We start from the raw sequence: 25803 nt of genomic DNA on the forward strand, positions 1-25803 counted from the left end.
CCAGGGTGCTGAGGCTGTAGATCCAACCACTGCGCCACACACTCCTCCAAAATGCTGGGGTAGAGCAAGCCTATGTCAACAATCCACATCATATATCACAGCAAACTAATGAAATCTCTGATACACTCTTCAAACCTCAGACTACAAAGCCATGTGGTAGCGTAACACACACTCCTTTGTTTTTAATACGATTATTGCTTCTCATAAAGTGCTTTTATTTTCGGTGCTTCATATAGTCATGCTAAGTTTATATTAAATTAAAAAGAAGGTTATGTTGCTGCAGGCGGATGTTACCCCCTTCCTACACGTTTCAGAAACTTTCTTCAGGCTCGGGATATTATCGATGGTTAAACCAAGTTAACTTTTCAATTTCGTAGCTGCTGTAATAACTTGTGCCTTATATGTTTAATCGTATTAAAAACAAAGGAGTGGGTGTTGCTACCACATGGCTTTGTAGTCTGATATTCGAAGAGTGCATTAGTTTGCTGTGATATATGATGTGTATTGTTAATGTCTTATTAAAGAAATGACAACTTTGCATGAGGTAAAACTCTTTATAGTTTATAAATCTTTTCTTTTTGTAATTGTTTATTTATAACAAATAACCTCACAGCACCACAATACAAAAACAGCATAGTCAGTCAATCTGAATAACAGCAAGACCCATTGATGTCATCCCCCCCCCCCGGTAACAGCATATAACAACCGCCACCCCCCTTAAATCAGATAGCTCCCCTGATGGGCGTCAAAGCACCCTAGGAAAAAGAAGGAGAAAAAAAGAACAGAATCGAACAAATAGAAGCACAGAACCAGAATAAGACAAACCCCCAATGCCCCAGTCCATTCCAGTGCCAGCAATTCAACTGACAGCCAAACTCCCCACATCCAATCCCTCCATTACAAAAAAATAAAAATAAATATTTTCTTTAACAGAGGAGGGCGACGAAAATGATAGGAGGCTTGCGCCAGGAGACATATGAGGAGAGACTGGAAGCCCTGAATATATATACCTTAGAGGAAAGGAGGGACAAGGGAGCTATGATTCAGAAGTTCAGATACTTGAAGGGTATTAACATAGAACAAAATCTTTTCCAGAGAAAGGAAAATGGTAAAACCAGAGGACATAATTTGAGGTTGAAGGGTGGTAGATTCAGGGGCAATGTTAGGAAATTCTACTTTACGAAGAGGGTAGTGGATGCCTGGAATGCGCTCCCGAGAGAGGTGGTGGCGAGGAAAACGGTGACGGAGTTCAAAGAAGCGTGGGATGAACACAGAGGATATACAATCAGAAAATAATATTAAAAATTGAACAAGGCCAGTTGTGGGCAGACTTGCACGGTCTGTGTCTGTATATGGCCGTTTGGTGGAGGATGGGCTGGGGAGGGCTTCAATGGCTGGCAGGGTGTAGATGGGCTGGAGTAGGATTTAACGGAGATTTCAGCAGTTGGAACCCAAGCACAGTACCGGGTAGCGCTTTGGATTCTTGCCCAGAAATAGCTAAGAAAAAAAATTAAAAAATTTAAATTGAATCAGGTTGGGCAGACTGGATGGACCATTCGGGTCTTTATCTGCTGTCATCTACTATGTTACTATATTCCCCGATGGTGGCGGTAGTAGCCTATTCACAGGCTGTGGTGGTGGCCTGTTCCCCAATGGCGGTGACTTGGGGATGGGCAGTGAGAAGGGAAGCATGTTGGGGACCCCTGCTTTAGGCGAGCCGCACTCAAGTGGCTAAAGAGCCACAGTTTGCCGACCACTGACATAGGCCAATGTGAAGAAACACCACCACAGGAGAAATTATAGGGCGGGGGGATAAAAAAAAATTTCTGTGTGACAGACAATTGTAATAAATTAAAGCCTATGTGAAGAAACACCACCACAGGAGAAATCATAGGGGGTTAAAAAAAAATTTCTGTGGGACAGATAATTGCAATTTCCAAAGAAACACATTTTTCACATACTTGCCAAAGGCCTACAGCCACCACAGCCTGGGATGCCTCGTTGTTTGGTTCCAGTGCTTGTGGTTGAGATGCAGGGCAGAGTGAGCTGTGCTGCAGGGCAGAGTGAGCCATGCACTCCGGATCCGGGCTGAGAGGGAGCGGAGGGAGGCTGAGATCGCGAGATGCACAGCACAACCCGGAAGCCGCTAATGCTGCCTAGAGATGCAAGCCAAAGCGGGCGGAGGGAGGCTGAGACTGGGAGAAGCACAGCGCCACCAGGAGGCCGTTTGCTGATATTCCTTCCGACGCAAGTCATTTACAGCACTTGCAGTCTGTACGCGATTGTCTTCTCCACAATCTGAAAACTTGTGAAGTGGAGAGGACATATCGCGGGCCGCAAAATAGTCCTTGGGGGGCCGCATATGGCCCACGGGCCACGTGTTTGAGACTGCTGGGTTAGAGCGAGGGTATTTCTCCCAGCTATGCAGATAATTGTGACATTCAGCTACAGTTTTGGGTCAATATCAACTCACAATGATCAGCAATGTTCCCTCTAAGCTGTGAGGGTGTCATTCACTTAGAGCAGTGGTTCCCAAACCCTGTCCTGGGGGACCCCCAGCCAGTCGGGTTTTCAAGATATCCCTAATGAATATGCATGAGAGAGATTTGCATATAATGGAAGTGACAGGTATGCAAATCTCTCTTGAAATCTTGAAAACCTGACTGGCTGGGGGTCCCCCAGGACAGGGTTTGGGAACCACTGACTTAGAGAATTACAAGGGAACAAATTTGACCCCGTTCCCACGGGATCTATCTCCATCCCTGTCCCCATGAGTTCTGTCCCTGTCTCTGCCCCATCCCTGCAAGTTCTGTCCTCATCTGCACAAGCCTTCAAAACTTGAGTTAAAAACCAAGCAGACTGCTGGCTTTCAATAGTGGGCCAAATACAAGTATACCATATTAATAGCAAATTGTGATTTTAGATGTCTTGTCTTACCTTGCATGTATAAATTTAAGTAGCATGTATAATACAATGGAATATTGATAACTATGTTTAATTTCTATGTAGCAATATGCTGCATGTAACCTGCCTAGAACACCATTTTGCGAGGATTCAGTAGGATATAAGATTTCACATAAAATAACATAAGAATAAATCATAAAATACTTACAATTTTCAACATATGCAGTCTACCAAAATAATGTTAAAGTACAAATCAGATCCATATATAATTAAAGGATAAAAAGTATGGACTGTGAAATGTATCTGTATTCAATAAATACATGAAACACCAATTATTTCAAATTAATTCATCACATTATCTGGCTCAGTTATTTAAAGTTATAAAAAGTTATTAAAGTTATAAAAAGGAATAGACTATATAATCTTACTAGCAAAGCTTAAAAAATATATAACCAGAAAACAGGCTAAGCACATCAGCAATTATATCAATAGAAACTGCACAGGTCTCAAAACGTGGAGAAAAAAGACCGATATTTTGCTCCAACAAGTTCCAACTTCATGAGACTGAATATATTTTATATATAGGAGCTTCTCCAGCCATTGGTCAAAAAAACCCTCCACTTTAATTATATCACTCTATTGTGATCTTCAAAAAAAATTGCAAAAATATGTCTTTAAGCACAGTTTTCATAGACAAAATCCCATAGCGTTCACAACTCACAACCATTAACAGATGAAAAAAGCAAAGTCCAACTGTATTCTTTATCTCGCATTCACAAAAAAACAAAACAAAACCCAACAGCGGCCCTGTTTCACCTCCAGATTAACATTAATTCTCCATCATCAGCAGTAGAGAGCTGCACGGGAACAGGAACGACGGGAATTCCGCGGGACCTGCGGGTTCCCCCTTCGGGTCACGGGGATCCCATGGGGATGCCCCCTAGGGTTAGATGCAAATTCGAGCCGCGAGGCTTGTCTTCTTTTTCCTACCTGCCCTGCCCAAGCACACAGCTGACCGGAAGTCTTCCACGATGTCAGCGCTGATGTCAGAGGGAGGGCTTAAGCAAAGTCCTCCCTCCCTCTGACGTCAGCGCTGACATCGGGAAGACTTACGGTCGGCTGTGTGCTGTGACAGGGCAGGTAGGAAAAATTCAAGGGTTATCATGTTTATATGGAATGTGTTTTTATTTAAATGAGTTTATGTATGCTTAAACTGTAACCCACATAGAATGGTTGGATAGTGTGAGATAAACATTTTTAAAATATCTGAAAAGATCCATCCACCCATCATTTGGGTTCTCACTGGACATACTGGACTGCATAATTTCATTTTCTTTTTTGAATCACCATTTCCCTCTAATAAGGGACTCAAAGCAATTTACATTGTATATTTTGTTTTTACAACACAACACATAAATATAAATAAAATCCCAATACAAGCTTTCCTCTTTCCTGCCCTAATTAGGGAAATAGTAAGCAGTAATTCTAAGTCTCTTTATTCGAGAAATGAATATAAAGATTGCCAGATTGGTCCTCTTTGACTTGTAAAAAACAAAATAAAAGTTTGACAAGTTAAGAAGAAGTAAACTTAATGAGTAAGGCAGTGGGCTGAGTATTTATTTATATTTTATATTTACATTAGAAGCTCTGGTAGAAACCCATTTACAAAGTATGTATTCTTCCCAATTAATATTTCCAAATTAATAAAGTGTCTTTGCTTATTTGTAAATGGGTTTCTACCAGAGCCTTTAATTCAGTAGCATAATTAAATGAAATAATTATTTCTGAGGTTTATGGGGACGGAGGGGATTCCTCGTGGGGACGGGTGGGATTTCTGTCCCCGCACAACTCTCTAATCAGCAGTCTTTGCCAAACACAGAATTCTTCACCTTCACAAAGGGATTATATCAAACGGCTCAAAACACAGAAGAGGTCTTTTTTTCTCCACTATTTGAAACTTGCTCATGTGCTTAGTCTGTTTTCTGTTTATTCTATATATTTTCTTGGCTGAAATACCAGTGCTTTAATCAGTTTCTAAAAATAAGATAGTCCTTTATTAAACAAATATTGGGGTCCTTTTATTAAGGTGCGCTAACCACTAAAAATTAGTGCTTCTAAATGCTATGACATCCATTATATTCCTATGGGCATCTTAGCATTTAACGCCCACTAAATCGGTTAGCACACCTTAATAGAAGGACCCCATTAATTAGGTAAGGAATTTGTGCTTAGATAAAAGATGACTATAAAATCAAAATATCATAGGGGGGGGTCTATTATTAAAGTGCACTAAGCATTCTATAAATGATGCCAAGAATTTGGCACTAGAAAAAATCAGTGTGAAGCACTATTACATAAACTGACCACCGAAATGTAAGATGTGTCAACACCAGGTTACACTCATATTCTGTAACAGAATCCAGGCACCAAGATGCCATTATTATAGAGTAGGTATTCCCTGTGCATAATCGGGATGCCTACAAGGAAGCACCGTGTATAGAATTGCCACCATAATGAATCAAAATAATACACACATTAATAATAGATACCAAATACAATGATTAAATCAAATCCCTGACAAGGACAAAGTTAATAATTATTTGAACGTTTATGGAAAAGCCAGGTTTTTGAGCCCAAACAAAAAGCTAAATCGGTAGGGTAAGCTCAATTGGCAACTCATTCGAAAAGAGATAGAATAGCATGATATAACATTTGTCAAAAGTTGCTTTGATTGTTGGATGAAGTGAAACTATGTTGAGTGGCTCCATATTAAGATGAAATTCCTTGTGCGAATCTGCAACCTTTTCATGATCTGCTCAATATATCTGTGTTCCCTAGTGTTCATCACTGAAAGGGTATTTATTTACAAAACATACTGTTGATGGCAGTGTACATGGCTGTAGGAATCAATCTAAATATGAAACTTGAAATATTAATATGTTTTTTTTGAACTGATCTCACAATTCACAAATTCGCAATTCACCTGTCTTCATACATCTCTTTTCTATTGCAACTAGAAATGCACAGAGTACTGGCCAGAGGAAAGAGCAACGTATGAAGGAATAGAAGTTGTTGTTAATCAAGTCATACATACAGATGACTACATGTTAAGGCTCATTACCCTAAAGGTAAGGCATTGCAGATTTGACATTCAAACATTAGCGATGGCTTTTACTGTTTCTACCACAGTTCGGCAAAGTAAATGTTCTAACACTCATAGAATTCCTATGAGCATCGGAGCATTTACCTCACTGGCCCGCGGTAGAAACCTCTAAAAGGGGGTCTAGGTGGTGTGAACTTGAAAATATTTAGCTTGAATGCTGTGACAGACCTCACCAAACAACATAGCATACTGATCAGGCAAAATTGTTGCAAATATATATTTTACCACCATCTCATGGACCCCTGATGAAGACATGTTGATCGAAACACGGACCATGTCGGGTCCCTTTACCTGATTAAGGTGGTCAACTTGTGTGCACCAAATTGTTTATTGTAAATAAACACTGCCTGCATCTTGTACAGTTGTCTGCAGTTTTCTTCTCTTTTGTTTAGGATTCATCATGCCCTTATTGCAGACTTGTTGGATTTTGTTTCTTTGTCCGATGTAAAATACCTTGGACATTCTTTGGAAAGGAAGTTAAATCCCCAAATTGTTATACATAACTCTATAATTATTATTTTATTTATTATGGTTCTAAATGGTTTTTATGTCAACAAAACAACCAAGCAGTCCTTGGGAATTATATCACATTCCTAGTCTATTTGAACAAAGTAGTATTCTGGCCTACCTGCATGCTACTTCTGAATACTTTTTACTAAACCAAGATAGCGGTTATAGCACAGGGAGCCATGCTGAATGCTCCGCGCAGCTCCTGACACTCATAAAGTTCCTATGAGCGTCGGGAGCAGCATAGAGCATTCAGTACAGCTCCTTGCGCTAATAACCACTATCGCAGTTTAGTAAAAGGGGTTAGTGTTATTTTCTGAGTGAAATGGTGTGGTGGCCATGTTTGTCCACTTCTTCAAGGCAATATGGAGAAATCAAACAAAAATATAAAGGAAAAATAATACCTTTTTTATCAGACTTACTTAATATAGTTTATGATTAGCTTTCGAAGGTAACCCCTTCTTTTCCAGATCAGAAGTTTATATTATCTGAAAACTTTAAATTAAAAAAAAAAAAATTAGCATCACAAGTCAACAAAGAGACCACCATGGAACAGATTGGAGGCCGTTAATCATAGAGTATGTCATAGACTGTTTTGGCTATTCAAAGATCAGTCATCTTGCAAAAAAGTTATTCAGGCTCTGATAACCGCTTTTCAAAAACTGAGTGCTAACCAAAGAAAAGAGGAGATAGCATGTTTTCAATATCCTCTCCTCGCTTGGTCACAGAATGGTGAGAAAGAAAGAAGCCTGAAGCATTACTGGTACACATCCTGGCCAGATCAGAAGACGCCAGACCAAGCACCAGCTCTGCTACATCTAGTACAGGATGTTGAGGAAGCCATGCAGCGCACAAAGGAAAAGCACGGCCCAATTATCATCCACTGCAGGTAGGCAGATGCAACATTTTTGTTTGATTTTTGTATGACTATAATTTTATTATTCTTATCCCTCCTAATCAAGTTGGATATGATATTACTCTGCTATTGAGAGGTCAATGTTCAAAGGAGATGGGGATTGTATACTGTTTTTTTGTAGGTTTACAACCACATTCAAAGCGGTTTACATCCAGGTACTTCAAGCATTTTCCCTAACTGTCCCGTCGGCTCACAATCTATCTAATGTAACTGGGGCAGTGAAGGATTAAGTGACTTGCCCAGGGTCATAAGGAGTAGTGCAGGGTTTGAACCCACAACATCAGGGTGCTGGGGCTGTATCTCTAACCACTACAATAACACAAAAGAGAGTGGGGAAGGGACACAGTACATCAGCCTCAAGGACAATCAATTTGTTGAAGACATATAAATATCTAAAAACATATACAAAGAGACTTTTATCCTTTTCTGTACTGGACCCCAACATGGTCCGTGTTTCAGCTTGGAAAGCCTGCCTCAGGGGTCTGCTAATGAAATCCAATAGATGGCGCCAGTATACTTGTAAAAACTGAAAATAAATGCTCTCAGTTCATATATGAAAGTTTGCAAATCAATGTTGTACCCAGTCCCAAAATGCTGCGTGTAATTGCATCTGCTGAATAGCGTCACTCCTGAAATCTCTAACCACTTTGCCACACTCTCCAATTTTAAAACCAGGCGAGGCTTCTGGCCATTTATATTGCTTGTCTGAGGCTAACCAGACATACTCATCAGCCCTTAACCAGATATTGCTGCTGACTATATCCAGTTAGCGCATAAGCCAAAACCAGCTATTTGGTGGAGTCAGCGTTGATCCTGTGAAGTGCCAATATCCAGCACTTAACCAATATCCAGCACTTAACTGGATAAATAGGACCACATAGAACACAGCCCTATCTTTATCTAGTTTAACTTATCCAGTTAAGTTCTGAATATTCCACGTAATCGAACAAATATTATCTGGCTATACATAATGGATATTCAATGTCAGTGCCTGGACATGGCCTGGCATTCAATGTCTATGGATAGTGCAAGTGTACATGGAAATTTCTCCCTTCTAACATATGCTGCCTTAAAAAAAAAATAAAGAGATTTTTATGTACAAATTCTCACTTTCCCTTCTTTGTTTCTCAGTGCAGGGTTGGGAAGGACCGGCTGTTTTATTGCTACGAGCATTGGCTGTAAGCAGCTGAAAAACGAGGGAATAGTCGATATACTAAGAACAACATGTCAGTTACGACTGGACAGGTAAAACCTTCATAGAAAATAAGGCACAATTTTCTGAGCAGAGCTGAGGGATGGTTTACACATTCCTGCTAAAATGCCATTTGGGAGCCTTAGAGGGGGTTTCGATAGGACATCTAAGTCTGAATTTGTCTGCTTTGGGAAAAACATCCAGAAATCCAGTAGAGAAAATATCCATTCTCAAAACAGCAAGATGTCTATCTTTTTATTTTATTTTATTTCTTTTTAGGAAAACCTATGTAGACGTTTTGGTCCTTAGTACATCTATCTTTTTTGGCCATTCTCAAATATAAAGACTTCTACATGAAAAACGCACAAAAGCAAGTTTTTCTGATGTTCATGCAGCTAGCATTCTTAGCAAACTGTCCACAGACAGCTGAGCATTTCTCAGCACAGCAGAAGGATTACTGCAGAGAATGTCATATTAAAAGTCCCAGGTTCAGATGTCACTTTAACTTCTATTTATATGGTGAACCCTCCAAAATCCACCCCAAATTTACTGGGCCCGCATGTACACCACAACAATAGCCGCCTGCAGGTGTCATCTTAATGTAGATACAGTAGGTTTTGATGAGTTCACCATACAACAGAAGCAAGTTAAAGTGACATCTGTACCTGCAACTTTTAATGTGAAATTCACTGCTGGGCTCAAATGTCTATGTTAACATCTGAAGCTGCTTGGGCTGAGAACTCTTCAGTACCTCCTCAAAATACAGGCTAGAATGTACTGTTTATTTAACATCTTTGAGTGGTGGAAGGGGATTGGTGACCACAGGGGGGCGGAGGTCATGCCTTAATCCCTGCAGTGGTCATCTGGTCAGTTTGGGCACCTTTTTAGCATTTAGACACTTTTAAAACAGTTCTAGCTCCAAACGTATAAAAAAAAGCCCATGACCTTTTGTAAAAGGTTTGATTATGCCTAACAAGTGCCTAACAAGTCCTAAGCCCGCCTAAAACACGCCTCTAACATACCCCCTTAAGATTTGGACGCACTGGAGACAAAACAGCCAGAAAGACATCTAGAGTTTTGAGAATGCCCGCTTGGACGTTTTCCAAGTTTCCAAGTTTATTTACAGTTTGATATACCGACCATTAAACAAATATCTGGATGGTTTACAATTGTTAAAATTGGAGTTTAAAAAAAGAGTAATAATAATTTTTTTAAAAATGAAACAGGGCAACATAAAGACCAGACAAAGGCAAAGATACGGACAAAGCTGGTACAATAGGCACTGGGGGAAGGGAAGATTCTTTTCTTTTTTTTTTAATAAATCTATATTGATTTTTCAAGCTACAATTGTGCAACAAATGAATCACAAATATGGGGGGAGGGGAAGATTCAACATTACATCGAAGTCAAAAAAGAAAATAAAAGGGAGGTAGGAAGGGGAAGGGAGAGAACGAAGAGTAGAGGGGAGGGGGGTCGTTTCTTAACAGTTTCTTTAACAGTTAAAGATGGAAGGAAAAGGATCTCATCAATTGACGGGATGACATAGGCACCAGGAAGCTGGTAGACTAAATTACGAACGTACAGACTGTCTATAATCAGGTTCAATGGACAGTGGGAAAAGGTTTGCAGCGCAAGAATAACAGCAGCTACATCTGAGTGCTGAGCGGATTGTTGCGGGGGAGAGAATAAGACCCGAGAAGCATTTTCTTGGATCCAGAGCACGACTCCGTATGTCTTACTGCCATCTGTATAGACAGTGAGAGCGTCAATGATAGGTGTTAAGCTTAGTGCAGAATGAAAATCCAAAACGCCTGCTGCCACTAGAATTAAGCATTTATCTTAAGGATAACGAGGACAAATATGACCAATATAATTTGTTAATGCAATTTGCAATACCTCATTATATTGAAAAAGAAATTCCCATTGCTCTTGTGAAAGGGGAACGGTGATAGATATCAGGTCCAGTCCCAGAATGGCTAAGGCTTGATTTCTTGCTTTACTTATGAGAGAACTATACATGTATTGAGGAAAACTGATAAATAGATCCATTCTACTATATGTAAACGAGTATCTGGGGTTAGCTGGCCTAAAACCGCAATAGGCAGGCGTTTCTGCGGAAGGATTGATATAGAAACATAGAAGATGACGGCAGAAAAGGGCTATAGCCCATCAAGTCTGCCCACCCTACTGACCCATCCTCTTAAGTCTATACCTAGCGACCGATATTCCAGTTCGACCCTCGTAGGGATCCCACATAGGTATCCCATTTATTCTTAAAGTCCAGCACGCTGCTGGCCTCGATCACCTGCGCTGGAAGCTCATTCCAACGGTCAACCACTCTTTCTGTGAAGAAATACTTCCTGATGTCGCTATGAAGAAATTTCCCGCCTCTGAGTTTGAGCGGATGCCCTCTAGTGGCAGAGGGTCCCCTGAGAAAGAAGATATCATCTTCTACCTCGATACGTCCCGTTATGTATTTAAATGTCTCAATCATGTCTCCCCTCTCCCTATGTTCTTCTAGAGTGTAGAGCTGTAGTTTGTTTAGTCTCTCCTCGTACGAGAGACCCTTTAGCCCCGAGATCCTCCTGGTGGCCATCCATTGAACCGATTCGATTCTAAGCACATCTTTACGGTAATGTGGCCTCCAGAATTGTACACAGTATTCCAGATGAGGTCTCACCATGGTTCTGTACAATGGCATTATGACTTCAGGCTTCTTGCTGACAAAGCTTCTACTGATACATCCCATCATCTGCCTTGCTTTAGATGAAGCCTTCTCCACTTGATTGGCAGTTTTCATGTCTGCACTGATGATTACTCCTAGGTCTCGTTCCGCCGAAGTACAAGTTAAAGTTTCTCCATTCAAGGTGTAATTTCTGCATGGATTACCGCTACCGATATAATCTTGAATCCTAGTAACGCATTGCGTTAATAATACCTGGTTAATAATCGCTATCACTTTTTGATTGTCTGGTGTTATATAGATCAAATCTGAAGGTTGTTTGCCTTAATTAAGTTTTAAAGTAATAATGATAGGAGCTGCAAATGATTGCAGTAATTGTGACCCAAATAAATATAAGGATACCGCGTCTGAATTTTATTTCAGGTGCAATGCCACAATCCGTAATGTTTTAAATGTGTGGTCAATTCAGAAATCCATTCAGTTTTTATTTTCGGAACTGCTTAATAAGATATTTGCTTTATCATCTGGATGTAGAGGGATGGTGAAAAAACAATGTTTAAGGTCTATTACCAAAACCTCCCTTTTTATCGGAATTATGTTAGGATTTGGAGTGCCACACTGTAAAGGGCCCATTGGTTGATTTAGTTTCAATAGCAGCAGTAAAATTTTATGGTGTCATTTTTTTATTACAAACAGGAGAGTTCCAGAAGCATTTTTCTTTATGAATCAGTAATTCGTTCTTCCATCAAATTACCAAAGTACAATTTAATATCCAAATTTTAATTTGTGACCACTCGATGAGGAGGCTATTAATTCTTGTAATAACATGACTCAGAAATAGCCTGCCGTAATTGCAATTAACTGGGAAGGCGTTCCAAATCAGGGCACAATTCATTCAGTGACGTAATCACTTACCCACTTTTTTTTCTGTAATAAACTTAGATTGCAAGTTGATTAATATGGAAACATTAATATAACCGCAGAAGGCTCCTATCTTAAAGAGATTACCTGTCAGAAAAATTTAAATTCACCTCTGAGTGAGTCCTGCCATTCAGTTAATAATTATCTTAACCAGCATGAGCAAAGGCTATGGAAGGACGTAGGCACCAGGAAGCCTACGTCATCAGTACTGAAGAGTTGCAAACAAAGGACCTGGGCTGAAGCTTGTCAACAAACGTGCAAAGGTCAGGTAGTTTGGGTAGACAATGACCCCAGCTGCAGTGTCAGAATGGATCTAGAAATCTAACAATGACTCCAATTTATGAGGGATAATTAACACCCCACATCTTAGTCACCAGTATTTCAATTAATTTACAAAAATATAATTTATTGTTGATATCTTCTGAACCAAGTCTCAACTTTACAAATATAAGAGGTTATAAAGATAAGAGGTTAAAGTCCCCATTCTCTCTCTAGAGCTTTTGACCAACTCCTCCTTCCTAATTTCTCCTCAGACCTATCTTATCAGTAATACAAAAAAAACCTCACAAGAAAAACACACCTTCTTACTGGCAGACAGTCCTATTTTTCTTACTCACAGAAGCAGTTTCTTCTCACACACAGAAGCAGTCTCTTCTCACATACAGAAGCAGTCTCTATATCCACTCTGTATTTTAATATTTAGCCATTGGCCCTAAAACAGAACTCATAAAAAACTGGATAGAAGAAGATAACCTTGATTGCCTTTTCCTCACAGAGACCTGGCTCACCTCTGATACAGACCCCAGAATAACTGAAGTCTGTCCTAAAAGCCACAAAATCACACTGGTATGCAGAGAAAATAAGAGAGGAGGAGGAATTGCCATCATAGCCAGAGACACATTTAACATATACCTACTAGACAAAATAACAGACCAATACATGGATTTACTTGCCTGTCAACTTTCAAGCACATCACTTAAAGGAACACTCACATGCATACTATGCTACATAACCCCAAGTAACTGGAGCACAGCCAAGCCAATATTTGAAGAATTTATCTATCAAAACTCCCTAGCAACTACCTACAACCTCCTTCTAGGAGACCTCAACCTTCACCTTGAAAACCATTCCTGCAAAAATGCTGAAACCGTACTAGCATACCTAGAAGCCCTAACATATAAAATCTTAGATCCTCAAACTACACATGAAAAAGGACACCAGCTGGACATCATAGCATACATGTCCCAACAGATCTCACACCCAGAAATTCAAGCCTTAAATGGAAAATGGAACCGTTCCCTTTGGTCTGATCACTACACCTACTCCTTCGAAATCAATTGGTCTTGTAACAAATACACTCTTGACTACTCAACAGTCAGAGTGTATTTGTTCCTCTCACGCAAACATATAGATCCCTCAGTATTCTGGACAAAAACAGACACCATAATCCAACACTACACATCTAAAGACTTCATCTCAAAATGGAACCTGCTAAGTAGGACCACACTAGACGAACTAGCCCCAGAAAAACTTAAAACCAAAATCCACAGAAAACCAAACAAATGGTTCGACAATGAACTACTCCAACTCAAAAGACAATGTAGACAACTGGAAAGAAAATGGAGAAAAAGCGACCAAGAATCCACAAAACCAGCATGGATAGCAACAAACCGAAAGTACAAACAAAAACTGAAAGAAAAAAGAAGGGCATACTACTCGAAACAAATTGGAGATGGACCCCAAGACTCAAAAAAGCTTTTCCAGCTACTAAAAGTCCTCACAAACACAACACCATACATAGAGAACAATAATTCACCCCACCTACAGCCACCCTCTTAGCTACCTACTTCAAAAACAAAATCGCAAATATCAGAGCCTCTTTCAACGGAACACCCTCACACATAGAGACATCATTTCCACCAACAGTCGCAGCAGATAGAACCTGGTCCATTTCTCACCTATAGAATGGGCAGAGTTCAACAATCTTTATAATAAATACAGCCATGCAGCCTGTGACCTCAACCATTGCCCCCCATACCTACTGAAAAACTCAAACATATTATTCCGCTCCTTACTTCTACAATGGATATACTCATCACTACTAGAGGGTTATTTCCCACAAGAACTCATTGAAATCATAATAACTCCGATATTAAAGGACCCTAAAGGAGCAAAAGACCAACCATCCAATTACAGACCCATTGCCTCAATCCCATTGTACATCAAACTGATGGAAGGTCTCGTAGCAAAAAATTTAGCCTCTTATCTAGAGAATCACAACATACTCCACCCTACACAATCGGGATTCAGAGCCAAATACAGCACGGAGACACTAGTAGGAACACTAATGGACACTGCAAGACAACACCTCTGTACAGGCAAGAAAATCCTGCTGATACAACTAGACCTTTCTGCAGCCTTCGACTTGGTAGACCACGACATGCTTCTACAAACTCTCGATTCAATAGGAATCTCAAGCAAAGTACTTGCATGATTCAAAGGATTCCTACAATCAAGAACGTACAGAGTTAAAACAATGCAAGAAAAATCAGAACCATGGTCCAACCCTTGCAGAGTTCCCCAAGGATCACCCCTATCACCTACATTATTCAATATATACATAGCCTCCCTCAGCTACTACCTAGATAATCATGGCATAATTTCATACAGCTACGCAGATGACATCACTATTCTCCTACCCTTCGACCAACCAGAACCCATCATGGCAAGCACAATACACAAAACTCTCGATTCAGTTGCAATTTGGATGACAGAGCACAAATTAAAACTTAACCCTGACAAAACAAATTTCATCCTACTAGAAAACAATAAAACTCCAACATTAACTAATCTTGTAATAAACTCGATCTCATACCCAATACAACCTACACTAAAATTGCTAGGAATCACAATTGACAGAGGCTGCAACATGCATCCCCAAATTAACAAAATAATAAAGTTCATGACCATGAGAAATCTAAGAAAAATCCGAACATTCTTCAAAAAGAAGCAATTTCTACTATTGGTACAATCTCTTATCCTTGGGATGATAGACTACTGCAACATACTATACCTACCTTGTCCTGCGACCATGATGAAGCAATTGCAGACAATACAGAATACAGCCCTGAGACTTGTCTATTTCCTAAAAAAATATGACCATATCACAGAGGCATACCATGATTCGCACTGGCTTACAATAGAAGCGAGAGTGCACTTCAAATTCTACTGCTTACTTTACAAGGCTCTCAACGGAGAAAGCCCAACCTACTGGAATAACTGACTAAATCAATCCTCCTCAACCAGACACAGAAGATCCCACTTACTATTCACTCACCCATCATCCAAAGATGTCAAACGAAAAAAACTTTATGATAACCTAATAGCTTCCAAAGCAGCTAAACTGGACAGAGAAATCACCATTCTGTTATCTTTGACTACAGACTACAAAGCCTTCAGGAGAGATATTAAAACCATACTCTTCAAAAAACACAGAAAACCTATCCAGCATAACCAATCCCAACCCAATATCCAACACTCTATTTACCCTTAGATCTCTCTAATACTCTTTTATCTACCAAACGTTATCTAAAACCCATAATTTCACCCTATTCTTATCTCCTAAAGACCTCCACTTCCCTTTGATAACTCTTTACCCAACATATATTACCTTAAAAATTTTATGTCATCGCTTATTCTATTCCTTCAAATTTTGAATGTAATTTTTTGTTTTAGTTTGGATGTAATCTGCCTTGAACCGCAAGGTAATGGTGGAATAGAAATCACTAATGTAATGTAATATTTCTCAGTTCTATTAAACTAATTCCTGCGCCCACGACAAGTATCAGGCAGTCATCCTAACCTGTTTATAAGTTCGGCCCCCTTTTTGATGCTTGCATAACTTTTAACTGGTGTTCCTGAGGCTGGTACTTTATGATATGCTCTGAAGACACACTGACTACTTATTGTCAGCGTTTCTGTTGGAAGGACACCTTGTTGGGGAATAGTGGAAAAATTGCCTGTTCCATATAACTGATCTGGGGTATAAAGCCCTCCAGACTGCAAAGCTCTCCATAGAGCCTCCTTATTATTTTCACTATCCCACATAACATATTGACCCATAGTCAATACCATGCACATAACGTCTGGTATGCACTCCAGCCATGGATTCAAAGAACCCAGCTGTAAAATTACTTTTTAAACCTGTCTCTGAGATATATTGCGCTAATGTTTCTGCCTTTTTTTCCTGTAAAGGAGCTGGGGATACCTGTGCTGGAGGTATGATTTTTGGGTATGTGTTCTGACTTGTGTAGTCAGGGGGGGAACGGTTAGCGAAACCGTTGTTACCTTGGAATGCGTCTCTGTCCCTACAATTTCCAAGGCATGCTCACACTGAGGCCATACCCATATGGCTGCTGAGGCCAGAGGCTCAGCATACAAAACTTTCCCGACTCTAAGCCAATCTTCTAATGTTAATAATCCCTTGTCCAGATACTGGGCAGATACTAGATACTCTTATACTAAACAATTTAACTGTGAATCAGAGGCCTCTCTATCTGTATGTCTCAGAATATTCTTCAATTCTGTCACATGAGCACGCTGTAAATCTGACAGGGAATTGCCCATACTTACTTGAAGGGATCCCGGAGGACGAGTCTAATCGTCAGACGGAGCAAGCAGGGCGATGGTCAGCAAAGGTCCCTGTTCGGGCACCATTTGTAGGAATGCCCCACAAAGGAAACACACACACGCAGTCTTAGAATCGGGAGGAGGCGCTAACAAGGGCTAGCTCTGAGTCTATTTATTATGCTTCTAAGCTAATGACATTATAGTAACTCCCTCGTTTACACATCTCATGATTGGTGGGTACAAAGGTACATGGTTTTACATTGACAGATACAAAGATAGGTACATGCTTTTACCTCTTGATTACCCTCCCTTTACCTCGTGCTTTTACCTCGTGATCATCCTTCAACTCAGCACTTAGGCAAGGGCCTGATTAACACGTGGACAGGGCCTGAGTCTTTGCACATCCTCAAGGCCTGTCAGCTGATGTCCTTTCCTAATAAGGACTGCTCAAATAAGATAAGCATGTGACAGTCCAAAGGTTATAATGCATACTCCTTAAGCTATCTTAAATAGTCTTAAGCTCAGGGCCTGCACATAGGCAGAGTCTGATTGCTGCCCATATAAGGAATAAGGGATAAGGGTAAACTTGTATCAGGTTAATATGTGACAAGAGTCATGTGACAAGATGCTAGCATTTTCCTTTACTTAGAAGTGCTGTATGGCAAGAAGAGAGAGGAATGGGAATAATTCATAATTCTTCACAGGGGCTCATAATTCTTTCACAGGGGCGGTGAAATCAGTATGCCAATCTCGCCCTGTTTCAGAATGGTGTCCCTACAGAGAAGATAGAGTTTCGAGTATAGAAAAGTTCTTTGAGAGACGGAACAGTCAGTAGATTTTGATCAGCGGATCTCAGGGCTCGAAGAGAAGCATAAGGAATGAGATATTTATCAAGGAATGATGGGGAGTGTGCGAGTTTAATCTTAAATACCAATAGGAGAATTTTATAAGTAATTCGATGCGAAACAGGAAGCCAATGTGCTTCACATAGCAGCAGAGTGACATGATCGTATTTTTTTGTGTTGTGAATAAGCTTAATGGCAGTATTTTGAATTAATTGCAATTGGAGCGTTTCTTTTTAGGTGATTCCATGGTATGTGGGAAGTAATCAAGGAGTGAATTGGGGTTTGGATGGAGGCCGGTTCGAGAATGGAGGTTATAGAGCAAATTAGCTGGAGTTTATAGAAGCATTTTTGGGTAACTGTACTGATCTGGTCATGATAGGTAAGGTCTTTATCTAGTAATTTGTGAGTTTCAAGCGCAAGTTGGATGCACACCTTCTTGCAAATCATATTGAGGGATACGGGAAATCCGGGTCTCCAAAAAGGAGTACCAAAATGGGCCACCGCGTGCGCGGATCGCCGGACAAAATGGACCACGGTCTGATCCGGTGAAGGCATTTCTTATGTTTAGGATTTGCTTTGACTAGTAAGAAGCCCAAGTGCTTGTTTATGCTGTCTTTTGGACATCTACCTTTTTTGAAAATGAGTGTGTTAGTGGTATTTTACAGGTGCTCAAACAGCATAGCGCATATTTGTAAGGGGGCAGACATTTGCTCCCTTAGGATGTCCTTGCACCCTATTGCATTAAAAAATGCACTGTAGTACTTATTGATAAACCTTTTCTGATTTCAAACCATGATAATGTGTTACCCTGCTGAGGCTATGGGATTTTAGATACTGTAACTTCCAAGAGCCATTGATTGTGGGAATCACATGTATGTTTGCTGGGGAATTCTATAAACAGTGTCCAACTTTCAAGGGGCTGAAATGGCACATTGGCACAAAATGCACTTTAGCGCTCAGATATAAGATAGTGCCTAAAAGGGATATGGCTAGGTGAGAGGCATAGGTGATTCAGGGGCCATAAAATTGCGCACAGCTTTATAGAATGCCATGGACGTGCATCAGAATTTACACCAGATTTCAGCCGGTGTAAGTCCTTTTGCCCGAAGTTGGGAACCGAATTCAGCACCCAATGCCCTTCTGGAACAAGCACTCAGCCTGGAGCGCTCTGTAGAACAGTTCTGGGTGCCAATATTTTCTGGTTCCCAAATTTAGGCGAATGTAAATGCAAAAAGCAGAGTCAACAACTCCACAGTAAAAGCCAAATAAAAGAAAGAAAGCGGGGAGGAAACTGTACACATCAACCTATGACAGTTTTTCAAATCATTTATTCAATACAACACATAGATAAATAAATATCTACCAGTCCATATAACATATTCTGTAGTGGGTCCTCTCAGACTCGTGCCCAACATGGTCTGTGTTTCAGCTAAAGCCTGCGTCAAGGGTATAGGTGTCGGGTACAAGAGAGTCTGAAAGGACCCACAACAGGATATGTTATATGGACTGGTAGATATTTATTTATATATGTGTTGTATTGAATAAATGATTGAATAAACTCAATAAGTTGATGTGTACAGTTACCTCCCCACTTTCTTTCTTTTTTTGGCCTAAATTTAGGCAAAGTTTACTGAATTTAACTCTTAGTGTGCTATAGATTTTCTCTATCAACTTTGTGTGTGTTGGGGGGAGGGGTGGCAAGGGAAATCTTTAATGTTGCACATACAACAAGAACAATGGGAGACTGGCCCAGGGATCATGCCATATTCTTGTGCAGGGGAGTCAAGTGACCCGGGTACCAAATAGTTAAAAGTAGGTGCATGGAAAAGACCCTGGAATATGGAGTTTCTCTTAAAGTTGAAAAAAACAACGTATTAGGGGTTATTTTGGACCCCTCCTTGATATACAAGGATCAAATCACAAATTTATGGAAGAAAATCATGTATGTAATGAGACAGTTGAGATTGGTGAAATCTTATTTTTTTGAACATCATTTTGCATTGGTGGTTCAGATGTTGATTATCACAACTCAATTTTTGTAATTCTTAAATTCAAAAATGGTAAAATAAATTGCAGCTGATTCAAACTACTGCAGTGAGATTGATTTATGGTCTGAAGATAGTGTTTCTATATTTTATAAGAATTTTCATTGGCTGCCTATAGAGGAACATATAGAGTTTAAAACTGTTTGTCTGATTTATCATATCATACAGGCAGAGGCTTCCAATCATCTCACTGTGTTCTTTTCACGTTGGCATTATTCATCTAATAGACTAAGTAATACATTTTTATTGCAGTTCCCCCTTTTAAACATCAATTTAATTCTTCTTTTACATATGTTGTTATTGTTATTTTGAATGATTTACCTTTACATAAGAACATAAGAAACGCCTTCGCCGGATCAGACCTAGGTCCATCTAGTCCGGCAATCCGCACACGCGGAGGCCCAGTTAGGTGCTCCTTATTGGAGACCCGGATTTCCTGTATCCCCCGATGTGATTTGCAAGAAGGTATGAATCCAACTTGCGCTTGAAACCCAGAACAGTAGTCTCTGCCACAACCTTCTCTGGGAGAGCATTCCAAGCTCCCACCACTCGTGTGAAACAGAACTTCCCGACATTTGTCCTGAACCTGCTGCCGCTCAGTTTCAGGCTATGACCTCTTGTCCGTGTCACATCTGAAAATGTCAGTAATGCTGTTTCCTGGTCAATTTTATCAAATCCTTTTAATATTTTAAAAGTCTCTAACAAATCTCCTCGCAGTCTTCTCTTTACAAATAAGGACAGAAGTTAGTTATGGGAAATTTCATAGAATGTTGAAAACATTTTTATATGATAGATTGTAAAGTTAGTACTTTTAGTTAAAGAATTGTAAGGGCATCTTTTTATCCAAGGAATTGTATTTTCCCATAGAATTATTATGACTTCTTTTTGATGTAAATCACCCTGAAATGGTATTAGAGCGATTCAGAAATCTTGTATTAGATTAGACCTGACAGATATGGAGTGAAAGAGCTAAGAAAAATCCAATCCCAGAGAACTTAAGCAGCATCCAGTCATCAATGTTGGCATTTAAAGTTTTTCATGCAGTGAGTCCAAGATATACTTCTGAGAAGTTACCAGCTTATATTCCCGTTCATTCTTAATGATCTCAGAGCGAGAAGCATTTTTGTGTCTCCTCAGCAAAATTGTTTAAATTGGAAACTGCTTGTAAATGAGCTTATTCCTCTTATTTGTTAAGACTTTGGAACTAACTCCCTTTGATTATTATTAGATTGGTTATTATTATTTTGTAAGGCTTTAAAAATCTATTTATTTTGAGTTCTGTTTGTTCAATCTGATCTTGTTTTATAGTAATTTGATTGTTTTAGTTATGATTATTTTAGGATGGGGAATTGTTGTGAATATAATTTTGTTACCTGTTCTGCACTTTTTAGGAGAATGGGCTAAATATCTAATAAATAGGCAAGATGGGGAGATCTTACTTGCAATGTTTTCTACTTCAACTAGCAGGCTGAGTTTAAGAGACAATTGTGTTTCCTTTGTAGGGGAGGAATGATTCAGACTTGTGAACAGTATCAGTTTGTACACCACATTTTGAGTTTGTATATGAAAGAGCTCTCCCATGCTCCAGAAGAATGAGAACTTAGACACGGCATCTCATGGCTGCAACCAAGAGAATTTTACCTTGAGTCCCATATGGCCCGAGTTGATGGAAACCAATGGTAACTCAATCTTAAATGACTTTTTTTTCAATTTCTTTCCATTTGGGTTTGATATTGCTTTCTTCTCTGCGCTTGTGTGCATCAGCATTTAAGAACTGAAGTGCTGCTTTTTCTTCAGCTCATGGAAGAATATAAGGTTCACCAAAAAGTTCCCACAAAAACCTTTGCCTCTTGATATTGTAAGATAGGCGTGGTTGGCTTCATTTGTTAAAGAACAAAGAAACAAAAGATCTTGTTATATGTATCTGCGTCAACTATTTAAAAAAGAAAAGGATTTGATTGCTGGTAGAGCAAAATAAGGATGGAGTTCTATTAGATTTCATGCTGAAATATGTACTGTACGTTGACTATGTTTCAATATTGCCTTTTTCAGGATTGCTCTTTTTTTTTACATTTTGGACTGCCAAATATAGTGTCCTTTTGGCTCATTAAGTCCTTGCATCAACATGTTCCAGCCAATTCATCTCATGATCATGTTTCCCACTTCTTGGATTTTAGTTTTTCACACATGGCCCCTTGGAACTTGCCTAAAAAATGATGCTGAAGGACACAGAGCAGGGGGAAGGGCCAGGAAGGGAGGGCCATGACGTTAGCATCTATCTGCTTCTTCTCACTCAATGACTGTATTGCTTAATGTAAAATTCTGGAGCGTGAGGCCTTCTTCCACCCCAAAAAGTGGAACAAAAAATCTGTGATAAAGTATTTTCTCATGTCTCTTTTAAAGGCACACACAACTGTTTGACAAAGTCAGTGCCTTGTCTTCACGAAACACATCCTGTGAATCTGTACACATCGGATCACTTGACAGCACTCATATGTCCAGAGGATCCCTAATGATATATACCAGCCCTGAAAGACTAACCCCCATCAAAGCTGTTCATTCTTCACTCGTCAGGTGTTGCTGTCCTGCATTTCCTGCAGATGAAGAAAGCACTGTAAAATTATCAGTTAAAGGGATTTATGATGTAATATATTATATCTTCTAAGAAACCTATGATGGACTTGAAAAAGGCAGTTTCTGGTTTTGTAAGCATTCCTACTTGACAGCAGACCAGTTGATGTACAGTTTGAAACCACTGTCCAGAGCATTCCAGTTCATAAAGTTTAGTGGTGCTCTAAGTGGACCTTCTGCGTGCTTAATTACATTTAAACCACAAACCGTGGAATGCAAATGTTGACCCTTCCTCTCAAAGGTTTGATTTTTCTGTCTGACATTTTTGACCCTCTTTTCTGTGAGGTTTCAATTTCAGTTCGATCTGCTCCGTACGGGGTAGAGAGTGAAAGAACATATTTCTGTAGCCAGAGGATCTGTAAATATCTCATCGACACAGTGTGCCTGAATGTGACAAAATGTGTTTCCTTCTACTTGACTTTATTGCTGTATTTACGCCCAATTTGAATTAAAAGTGATTGAGATGAATTGGCATCATCTTTATACAGTACATACTGCTATGCCATAGTCCTTAAATAGAGCAATAAAATGAAGCATTTTAAGATTGTAACATTGTAAACTTAAGCATTGATTTCTTTCAAGTAGTACCTGGTTATGACATGACATGAGTTGAGCAACTTATGAAATGTGTCATAGGAATAGCTGTGGATTTAAAGGTGCCAGGGATCCTTCCTTTTTTTTTTTTTTTTACTTTCCAAGGGCTTACAAGTGAGCACAAAGTACTCCAATGCAGTTATATATGACATTATACTGGCACTTCATTCAGCAATGTATGTCATTATACTGGCAAGACCTACAACAGCAGCATTGCATTAGAAACTTACCTCCTCTTTTACAAATGCATAACGCGAGTTTTAGCGCCGGCAGCAGTGGTAACTGCTCAGATTCTCATAGGAATTCTCTGAGCGTTGGAGCAGCTACCGTTGCTTACAGTGCTAAAACCCACGCTCTGCATTCGTAAAAGAGAGGGTTAATTTCCAAAGAATGCAACCAGAAAAACAAATGTTGATGGTTTTGGCCCATAATTGTTTTTACTAGACAGTATATTTGTTAACCCCATAAAGTCACCCAATGAAGTCACACCTTAGAGAATGACACATGAATAAATTTTCCCCATCCTATCCCTGTGAGATCTGTCCTCATCTGCACAAGCCTTGAACACTTTAAAATCATAAGTGTCCGAGGCTTGTGTGGTTAAGGCATAGCTTACAGGAATGGGACAGAACTCGGTGTGGGGAGGGGGGGGGGGAAACAGGATGGGGAGATTGAGATTCCGCGGAGATGGGAATAAATTTGTTCCCGTGTCATTCTTTACGATGACTTTCAGGGCTTATTCTTGTTTGGATTGCACTAAATGTGTGCAGGAGGAGAAAAGTCACTGGGGAGTCAGTTGAAATGCTGCAGAAAGATAGCAAACCCTTTTGCTAACATTGATGTACTGTGCTGTCTGGAAGCTGTGTAGTTCCACTGGAGAGCAGGACTCCAGGTGGTACAATGTTTTTTGCCCTTCCATTAAAGAATCCTTTGTGTACATAAATGAATGATCACCCATGCAAAGTGAAGAATAGAAGGCATAGTAATATAGCTTGCAAAATGCTATAAAATTAGTCCTCACACAGCTACCATTTAACCAAAATGTAACTACAAGTCTACTAGAAAATATGTTTCTAGTGATCTAAGGTTTTTTGGAGTGTTATCCTGAGCCATGCACATTCCAAAACCTAATGTACCCAAAAGGTCACTGACAGATAACAATTGAATGTCAACAAGTTTGTGACTTCAGTACCTTCCTGTTTATTGGCAGGGCTGTCTGTAGACTTTAGCACACTGTGTTCTTGTTCATCGACCTAGATTTCTTATTAGGCTAAGAAGGCATCTGACAGAGTGACAAAATTCATCACCATTCCCGTCCCCATGGATAACTGCGGGAAACCATCTCCATGTCATTCTTTAAGAAGAGAGGGAAGAGAAATATTTTGATCTTAGCACATATTTGGAAGGGACTACCCCTCCTAATTTTGCAACTTCCAAGAGAATGCCTTCATCTCTTCTCATCCACCTCCAACTTAAGAGGTAGACCCCTCCTGTTCTTATATCTGCAAATAGAGGAACATAAAAAGTAAATCTGGCCCTCCTGACTTAGCTTTCCAAGGCAGTAAGAGTCGTTAAAATACTGGTATGGAAAGCTGTCCTGCCAATGCAAAAAAACAGGTTCTCTGGGGCTGCTACCTGCTTTGGAGCCAGCAAGGGAATCCCCAATCAGCTTTTTTGTTTTTAATGGTTCAGCTCTTATGTGTCCACAACACACATAAAAGAGCTGCACCTATTAAAAAAGGCCCCTATGCATCCTATCCCTCCTCCTGTCAGCCCCCCCCTCCCACACCAAAACCACCAGGCTGGCCCGAAGACCCTCCCTCCACCTGGCCATAAGGTCCAAAAGCCCTGGGAAACCCCCAACAATCCTGCACCTTTTAGATGAAAATCGGCAGGAAGAATGCCCACTCCCTCCTACCAGCAGGGCTGTCTCTTCAAAATGGCGAGCCTTTCCCCTCTCAGGGGAGGTGCCTTAGGAACCTGAGCCAATCAGGGCCTTAGGCCCCTCCCAGGGCATCCCAAGGCTAAGTGGGCACCTGGGCCAACCAAAGTCAGGCCTCATTCCCAGTGCATTCTGTGATGCACTGGGAGTGGCCTAAGACTCCAATTTGTCAGATACCAAAAGGCCACTCCCATGGCACATTCCCACTTAGCCTTAAAGAAGTGGGGAATGACAAGTTTGTTGTCCATCAAAGATTGAAGAGTATGAGTGGGTATACTGTATAAGGGATAATCGGTATTGATAAGTAGTTAAGAATACTGGAATGTGGTAGTGTGCAGATAATCACTGGCCTCATACAGTCAATGCTAGCTTTCTCTACATCACAATATTGTTGGCATTTGAAAAAGACACAAAATCTTGTGCTGTTGAGGCATGTCCATCAATAAAGAAATGTCTATTAGAATGTTAAAAAGGATGATAAAGCAAAAATGATGGCCTTTTGCTCACAAATTATAGGCTGTACCAAAAGGTATTGAATGCAAGAACTTCATATCACTGTCTGATTCATGTTTTCCTTTACAGTCGGGGGCAGCCTGTAGATGTAGAGGTCAGTGATGTTTCTATCGAGTTCAGTTCAAGAAATAATATTCAGCAATGAATTGACTGTGCATGACTGTGGGAGCTGCTTTCAATAGCTAGGATTTCTGCACTGGCTAACTGAAATGATTGATCTATGATCCCCTGGTACTTAAAATTTGTTTAAATTAGATCTTTCATGGATTTACTAAGTCAAATTTATTTATTTATAACATTTTTATAATATTGCATACA

At 39.9% G+C, this 25803-nt stretch overlaps 1 protein-coding gene across 6 annotated transcripts in view; it reads left to right on the plus strand.

The window, feature by feature from the left end:
* The window catches only part of PTPN5 (protein tyrosine phosphatase non-receptor type 5), a 268730-nt gene extending 245779 nt beyond the window's left edge, over positions 1-22951 (plus strand). For all 6 annotated transcript variants that reach the window (XM_033928824.1, XM_033928825.1, XM_033928826.1 and 3 more), the window contains 4 exons: positions 5922-6032; positions 7303-7463; positions 8622-8735; positions 21308-22951. In XM_033928824.1, coding sequence (XP_033784715.1) covers positions 5922-6032; positions 7303-7463; positions 8622-8735; positions 21308-21401 — 480 coding nt within the window. In that variant the 3' untranslated portion in view covers positions 21402-22951. The remainder of the gene's footprint in view (positions 1-5921; positions 6033-7302; positions 7464-8621; positions 8736-21307) is intronic.
* The last annotated feature ends 2852 nt before the right edge of the window (positions 22952-25803 follow it).

Source organism: Geotrypetes seraphini, chromosome 19, assembly GCF_902459505.1.
Source record: "Geotrypetes seraphini chromosome 19, aGeoSer1.1, whole genome shotgun sequence".
In the NCBI taxonomy this organism is placed as follows: Eukaryota; Metazoa; Chordata; class Amphibia; order Gymnophiona; family Dermophiidae; genus Geotrypetes; species Geotrypetes seraphini.